The sequence below is a fragment of the Vanellus vanellus genome, assembly GCF_965231255.1.
Source record: "Vanellus vanellus genome assembly, contig: HAP1_SCAFFOLD_125, whole genome shotgun sequence".
NCBI lineage: Eukaryota > Metazoa > Chordata > Aves > Charadriiformes > Charadriidae > Vanellus > Vanellus vanellus.
In genome coordinates this window covers 371,729-380,332 of record NW_028127759.1, presented here as the reverse complement: position 1 = coordinate 380,332, position 8,604 = coordinate 371,729, and the positions used below count along the sequence as shown (strand labels likewise).

The following is an 8,604-nucleotide window of genomic DNA, read 5'->3' as shown; positions in this document are numbered from 1 at the left end:
CAGCCCAGACACAGGCAGGGACAGAGAGGGAGCTGCTGCCAGAAGTGCCCAGGCAGGGGGGATCCTGGCACCTCCGGCCACCCCCTGACCTTCAGACAACTTCTCGGCAGGAAGCCTCTGCTCTCCTCTCACACCCGCCCCACAGCCAGTGGGTCCAGAGCCCGAGATGCCTTCTCGGCAGCTGCACCTGCAGTCAAGGAGATGTGTGATTGTCCTACAAGTGATGCACAACATAAAAGCAAGTGCCCTGCAGTGTCTCTGTCTGGAGACACTGTCACTGAGGAGAAGGCTTCACTGCACGCCTGCCTGACTCCCTCTCCTCGCTTCCTTTTTTCAGAGCACAGACGCTTTTCTCCTCGTTTCCCCACCCCTCTGTTGAACCCTGCATCTCAGGAGTTGGGAGGAGGTGTGGGTCAGCTTCTCTTCTGCCTCTGACTCTGCCTCTGACTCGTGCCCCAGAGGTGCCCTCATGGAAAGTAGGTGTCGAAGCAGTATTTTACCTGATAAGAGAGAGTGTCACTGAGTTTGTGGGGTTGGGAATGAGCTGGGTCATTCCTCATTCAGCTGTGGGAGGGGGATTTCTGTGAGGAGTGGCATGGGGATTTCCTCAGAGAAGTCTCTCCCAGTTTGTCACTGCCTTTTCCTCCTTGGACAGGTCCCCCTGCCCAGAGGCAGCAAATGTCCAACAGCAGCTCCATCACCCACTTCCTCCTCCTGGCATTGGCAGACACACGGGAGCTGCAGCTCTTGACCTTCGGGCTCTTCCAGGCCATCTACCTGGCTGCCCTCCTGGGAAACGGCCTCATCATCACCGCCATCGCCTGCGACCACCGCCTCCACACCCCCATGTACTTCTTCCTCCTCAACCTCTCTGTTCTTGACCTGGGCTCCATCTCTACCACTCTACCCAAAGCCATGGCAAACTCCCTCTGGAACATCAGGGCCATCTCCTATGCAGGATGTGCTGTCCAGCTCTTTTTCTTTCTCTTTTTTATTTCAGCTGAGTATTTTCTCCTCACCATCATGGCCTATGACCGCTATGTTGCCATCTGCCATCCCCTGCACTACGGGACCCTCCTGGGCAGCACAGCTTGTGTCCGCATGGCAGCAGCTGCCTGGGCCAGTGGGTTTCTCAATTCTTTCCTGCACACGGCCAATACATTTTCACTGCCCCTCTGCCAGGGCAATGCCATGGACCAGTTTTTCTGTGAAGTCCCCCACATCCTCAAGCTCTCCTGCTCACACTCCTACCTCAGGGAAGTTGGGCTTCTTGTGCTTGGTGTCTGTTTAGCATTTGTGTGTTTTGTTTTCATTGTGGTGTCCTATGTACAGATCCTGAGGGCGGTGCTGAGGATCCCCTCACAGCAGGGACGGCACAAAGCCTTTTCCACGTGTGTCCCTCACCTGGCCGTGGTCTCCCTCTTTATCAGCACTGCCATGTTTGCCCACCTGAAGCCCCCCTCCATCTCCTCCCCATCTCTGGACCTGGTGGTGGCAGTGTTGTACTCGGTGGTGCCTCCAGCAATGAACCCCTTCATCTACAGCATGAGGAACCAGGAGCTCAAGGATGCCCTGTGGAAACAGGCCCAATGGGCGCTGTTTCACCGACAATAACCCACCGACAATAACCCACCGCCCAGAGTTTATCTTAGACCACGAGCCTGAATTTTTCTCTTTTGATAATCCTGCTTATTGATATTTTTCTGGGTTTATACTACTTTTTCTGAGGCTTGATCCTACTGGGTCTGACCCTTACACAACACTGAGTCAGATGTAGCTGGTCAGATAACAGCTCTTAAATGAAATGGGATGTCCCAGGCAGAATAGGGAGAAAAGGGAGAAACAGAAAAAAAAGACATGGGCTGAGATAAATATTGTTTAAAAGAACAGTAACAGAAAAGATATTATTACTACTACTACTAAAAATAATAATAATAATAAACAAAATAAAGTGATGCAACACAAATTGCTGACACTTCCCAATAATTAACTCCCCAGCCTGTCCGGAGATGTGATCACTGATCCCTGCCCCCCTGCTAACTCCCATTTATATACTGAGCATGACATCTATGGGATGGAATATTCCTTTGGCCAGCTTGTCTTGTCTGTCGCCCCCCACCTTCCACAGGAAGTTGAAAAAGTCCGTGACAATATAAGCATCACTCAGCAACAACTAAAACAATATGAGTTATCAATGTTATTCTCATAGTCAATCCAAAACACAGCAGCTACCAGGAAGGATATTAACTCTATCCCAGGCAAAACCAGGACAGCGTCCGCCCCTTATTCTATACCATCTACCTCATGCCCAGGTCTTACACTTTTCCATAAATCACCACCATTTTCCTGTCTTTGATATATGTGTATATGCACACAGATATCATTCCCTTAGTCCATGGCCCATCTCACTGAAATGTCCCTTGAGTTCATTTAGTCCATGACTTTGGGCTCCATCTGTTGTAACTGTCTTTCCCGGCAGGAGACGTGGTGTGTGGTGTTGACTTGTTGCGTGCTGCATCTGGAGCTTGCAGCTGGTGTAGCCGGCATGGCCCATGCCCATCATCTGTGGGTTGAAGATGTTGATCTCAAGACAATTCCCAAGTGCCAGTTGCTGCAGCCACTTCTGGTTCCATCACTTCTGCGCTTTGCTCAGTTTCATCAAAGTTCATTCTTCATTAATTTAGGTCACTTTCACTGCAATGCCATAGATAGAGCATATAGCAACCGTATCAGTGATGACATATAGTGGTAATTTAGCAATAAATATCATATCATTTGATTCATTGGCCATTCTCACCAAAATCAAATCCCCTTGAGGAACACATCGATCATCCCCATCCTCCTGCATCACCCACCAAGTGCACTCAGGGCCTTAAAAAAAAGCAATCCCACAGATAGTTTTGCCTTTGCTTGTGTCAGGAATAACCCAGACTCTCTCCCCAAACATATTCAGATCCTCAAATGTTACCTAACCAGGTGGCCTTTGCCAAATGTGTATCCCGACTTTTGAAGGTCCAACCACCCATGGCTCTCAGCGTAGTTTATAGCAGTCCGTTGTATTGTTTCATTTTCCCAGAGGCTCGTGCATGGTAGGGGATGTGATACACCCGCCCAATGCCATTCTCTTTGGCCCAGGTGTCTATGAGGCTGTTTGGAAATGAGTCCCACTGTCTGACTCAATTCTCTCTGGGGTGCCATGTCGCCATCAGACTTGCTTTTCAAGACCCAGGATAGTTGTTCAGGGCGGTGGCATGGGGCAGAGGGTGTGTTTCCAGCCATCCGGTGTTTGCTTCCACCGTTCTGAGCACGTGGCGCTTGCCTTGGCGGGTTTGAGGGAGTGTGATAGAACCAATCTGCCAGGCCTCCCCGTATTTATATTTCAGCCAACGTCCTCCATATCAAAGAAGCTTTAACAGCTTGGCTTGCTTAATTGCAGCACATGTTTCACATTCGTGGATAACCTGTGCAATAGTGAACGTGGCCAAGTCCACCCCCTGGTCACAAGCCCATCTATATGTCACATCTCTTCCTTGATGGCTTGATGCGTCATGGGCCCACCAAGCTATGAATAGTTCACCCTTACGTTGCCAGTCCATGTCCACCTGAGCCACTTCAATCTTAGCAGCCTGATCCACCTGCTGGTTGTTTTGATGTTCCTCAGTGGCCTGACCTTTGGGTACGTGGTCATCTACATGATGTACTTTCACAACCAGATTCTCTATCCGGGCAGCAATGTCTTGCCACAGTTCAGCAGCCCAGATGGGTCTACCTCTGCACTGCCAGTTGCTCTGCTCCCACTGCTGTAACCACCCCCACAGAGCATTTGCCACCACCCATGAATCAATATGGAGGTAAAGCACCAGCTGCAAAGGGGCTCACTGCCGGTCCCGGGTCTCCCCTGCGCCTGTGATTTCACTTTGGGGCACATTCCAGAGCCACCAGACAGGCAGGGGTTGGGAGACGGTATTGGAGGGAGGGCACGGACAAAGCGCTGTAGCACCTCCAGAAGAAGCACCTTCCACTGCCACAGGCTGTGACGTGGGCGATAGCTTGGCTCCCAGCGACACTCATCCTCACCCAGGGAGAGGAAGATGAGTGCTGTGCTTTGCACCGTCTTCAGTGAGCTTTGTTCGGAGGAGAGACTCTGCGATGTGGTTATCAGCGTGGGTGGCATTGAGTTCAGTGATGAGAAGAACATCCTCTGTAGCTACAGTCAATACTTCAGGTCAGTGCTTGGAACAAGAGGGGATGGGGACACACAGCATTTCCCAGGCTATGTCACGCTGCCTTACTGTCTCTCCAGTGCTTCCCTCGGCACTGAACCTCTTTTCCAGCACTTCCCCACAGTCCTGGTGCCTTCCTGGACACCGGAATTCATCCCCAACCCAAGATCTCACAGCAGCGCTGGAAGCGGTGTCTGACGAACCCCCCGATGCGGTGCAGGGCTGGAGCATGGCCAGCCGGGCTTGTCTGCCGTGGGGCGGGAGGTGTTCCTTCCCCACACAGCGCCATTCTCTGGTGGTCTTGTTGAAGCAAGGAGGGCACTGGCCCTGTGGCTCTCTGTGCACAGCTGGAGGCGGTGACTCCTTGTTAAAACAACCGGCTCGTAACACATGAATTAATAAGCCCCACGGCCTCCCAACGTGGCTACTGCACATGCCCAAATTGGTGCCCCGGGAAGGAGGCACACAGGATAACGGGGTCCGGGTTTAATGCAGAAAGATCCTTTTCCCCCAGCACTGCTTTGCTTTGAAAAAAGCCCTGAAAAGGGCTTTGTTTTCCACCCGCTGGAGCAATGCCGGGAACGTCGTCTATAAAATCCCCGGCACTTCGCCTGAAATGATGCGGCTCATTACCAAGTACGCCTACATCGGCACAGTACCGGTCAAGGCCATCAACGTTGAACGTTTGCTGATAGCGGCCGACCAGTTCAACGTCATGGGCATCGTCAGACTGTGCTGCGAGTTCTTAAAGTCCCAGCTGTGCTTGGAGAACTGCGTCGGCATCTGGAGATTCACCGAGTATTACTACTGCCTTTATTATTGACTTTATTATTGACCTGCGAGAAGAAGCCCATGCTTTCATCCTCCATCACTTGGAGGGGGTGACCAGGGTGTCGAGAGAGTTTCTGGAGCTCTCCGTCAATGACTTCCTTTGCGTTCTGCAGAAGGAGGAGCTCCGTGGGAAAGAAGAGGCCGTGTTCAAGGCTGTTCTGCAATGGATGGCTCAGGGCCCGCAGAACAGGAGGCAGCAGGTTGCAGTCTTGCTGGGCAAGGAAGAGTGGAAGGGGGGACAGAGGGCATTTATTTAAAACAAAGAAAGTCTAGGTTATTCTTACCTTAGAAAAAATAAACTCAGCATTTTTGACAGTAAGGACTTTGCTTGAAACTTTTGAAATCCTGCCTTCACAAGGGTATAAATTTGAAGTTCATATTCACTGTACATACACGCCACTTACCCAAATCCCATTGCTTGTTGGCACGTGCATGGTTTCCGAAGGCACACACACTGACACTGACACTATGGAAATGATCAGGTATGTGTTGTCTATGAGTGCCCAGGCCACAGTTGTGTGAGGCATTGCACAAGCATCGGAAATCCTTGCCCAAAAGAGTTTGCAAACCACCCGTTCCTTTCGACTGGGCTCGAAAGGGGGAGCATCTTGCATAGGGGAGGATGGCACATCTCTCTCATGTTCTTGAGGCAGTCCTATTCGAGTCATGGTTTCAGTCAGAGTCTTTCCTGAACGATCATTGCCTGGGAGGACAGCACCATAAAGGCAGTCAAATGCCTTCTGTGCCACCCCTGGGGACAATTCTCGGCCTTCGAGGATAACATCATGAAAACTTTCCAACTGCCCATGCTGTCCCAGGAGAGAGACTGGGACACAAAGTATGGAATTACACGAGTGATTCTCTGTTCACGAGCACGAGTGGTCCCAGTCAAATTGGGACACCCCAAATGCAGTTTCACACATGGTTCTTATACCTTTAGAGCATTCAGGTACAACACAATTTGAGTGATCGCTACGTAACACGCACACACAGGCTGCTGTTTGGCAAAGCAACTCTCATGCTGTGGCATCATCATCCACCTGCTGCTCTCCTAATGGAGACGTCCCTGGAGTCGGTCTTGCTGCAGTTCCTTATCTCTGATGCCAGATCAGGGGAGGGTTTCACAGGGGTGTCAGAGGGGCTGGGAGGCTGGCGTCATCCGCGCAGTGCTGGGGTATCCTTTCTTCTTCAGGCTGGGGGCTGTCTTCTCCTCCCGACAATGAGCTGGGTCCTGTAGTCATGCTGACTGAACCACGGCTATGCAGTACGCAATAGAAATGCTGTATATCTTAAGAAAGTTCATACAATTTCATACTCTAAAGAGTAATTGTTACAATAGTTCGGGAATGAGATTTTCCTAACAGTCCCTCCTTTTCCTTTCACCGTCAGGATCACACTATACTCTTCATTATTTAAGTCGTAAATCAAGTTCATAAGGTAATACACACCCATCTAATTAGAAAGCAAAACAAGAGAGTGAATACAACAACCCAAATCCTTTCAGTTCACAGTCCTGTTCCTAAGTCTGGGAGCCAAGAGGTTAGCCACCCAAAGAGATTTAGGGGAGATCCCTGCCCTATTTTGTGTAATATTTTTAAATGAGTCTTTCTCTTGTTTCTCTCAGTTTTGTTTTTCTGGTCTTGACTGACATAAAAACCCCAGCAGCTGTTCTTCAAGAACGCACCTACTCTGTCCTGTACTTCTAAAGGGTGCTCTAGAGCTAAGCCATTCTATATTACCATTTTTGATAATAATTTGATTTCTTCCTCTAAGGCTGTCATACTGCCTGCCCTCATTAATGGCTTTTTCCAATTCTCTTGGCACATTTGCAGTAGCCCTTTCTAGTTTTGCGGTCCTTCGCTGTGGGATAAAATCTGATATAGACAGGTGGAACTCAGTGCCACATTATCAAAGGCATTTATGAAAGGCAGGTCCTGCTTGACTAACCTGATCTCCTTCTACAACGTGGTCACGCGCTCAGTGGATGAGGGAAAGACTGTGGATGTTGTCTATCTGGACTTTAGTAAAGCCTTTGACACTGTTTCCCACAGCATTCTCCTGGAGAAACTGGCTGCTCATGGCTCGGATGGGCACACGCTTTGCTGGGTAAAAAACTGTCTGGAAGGCCGTGCCCAGAGAGTGGTGGTAAACGGAGTTAATTGCAGTTGGCGGGCGGTCAGGAGTGGTGTCCCCCAGGGCTCAGTGCTGGGGCTAGTCCTGTTTAACCTCTTTATCAATGATCGGGATGAGGGGATGGAGTGCTCCCTCAGTCAGTTTGCAGATGACACCAAGCTGGGTGGGAGTGTTGATCTGCCTGAGGGTAGGGAGGCTCTGCAGAGGGATTCGGACAGACTGGACCCATGGGCCAAGGCAGACTGTAGGAGTTTCAATGAGGCCAAGTGCTGCGTCTCACACTTTGGCCACAACAACCCCCGCCAATGCTACAGGCTTGGGGAGGAGAGTCTGGAAAGCTGCTCACAGAGAGGGACCTCTGTTGTTGGTTGATAGCAGGTGAACATGAGCCAGCAGTGTGCCCAGGTGGCCAAGAAGCCCACCGGCATCGTGGCGTGTATCAGGACTAGTGTAGCCAGTAGGACCAGGGAGGTGATTTTCCCCCTGTACTGGGCACTGGGGAGGCCGCATCTTGAGTACTGTGTTCACTTTCGGCCCCCTCACCACAAAAAGGACGTTGAGGCGCTGGAGCGTGTCCAGAGAAGGGCAACGAAACGGGTGAGGGGTCTGGAGCACATGTCTTATGAGGAGCGGCTGAGGGAACTGCGGTGGTTTAGCCTGGAGAAAAAGAGGCTGATTGGAGACCTTATCGCTCTCTAAACATATCTGAAAGGAGGTGGCAGAGAGGTGGGGGTCGACGTGTTCTGTCAGGTAACGGGTGTTAGAACAAGAAGAAATGTTTCAAGTTGAGCCAAGGGAAGTTTTGACTGGGTATTAGGAAGAATTTCTTTACTGAAAGGGTCATCAGGCATTAGAATGCGTTACCCAGGGCAGTGGTGGAGTCCCCATCCCTGCAGGTGTTTAAGGGTCATGTAGTTATTGTGCTGAGGGACATGGTTTAGTGGTGGGCTTGTCTGTGTTAGGTTAATGATTAGACTATGTGATCTTACAGGTCTTCTCCAATATAGGAAATTCCGTGATAGTGCGATTCTGTGATGATGGCGCTGGGACAACTTCCCCGGGGTGTCCAGTGAGCACAGGCACAGCCCAGACCCTGCTCTGCTGGTCCATCATGTCTCTCGCAGGAGCCCAGCTGTGCCAGGACACTGCTATGTGCCCCCACCCTGCACACTCCCCCAGTTCAGCTCTTCCCTGAGGTTTTCCTCTCTGGGGCACTTGCCAGCCCCGCCAGCCCACACCCTCCCTGAATCTGGACACCTCCTGCTCTCTCCCAGCACAGACCAGCAGAGCAGCCCCATTGGCAATGGTCCACCCAGCCTTCATGCTGAGGAGATACCCACCCCAGGCAGCTTGCAGCCCCCCGTGCCAAACGTCCTTCCCAGGATGGCATGAGAGAATTGGCCCAGGGCACCCTCAG

At 51.0% G+C, this 8,604-nt stretch overlaps 1 protein-coding gene across 1 annotated transcript; it reads left to right on the top strand.

Annotated features, from left to right (window-relative positions):
* Positions 1-678: 678 nt before the first annotated feature.
* Positions 679-1,614, top strand: LOC309685031 (olfactory receptor 14A16-like; the record flags this gene model as incomplete). Its single annotated transcript, XM_082500850.1, has 1 exon — positions 679-1,614. One exon carries the CDS (start codon positions 679-681, stop codon positions 1,612-1,614), a length of 936 nt encoding a protein of 311 aa, XP_082356976.1.
* Between the last annotated feature and the right edge of the window lie 6,990 nt (positions 1,615-8,604).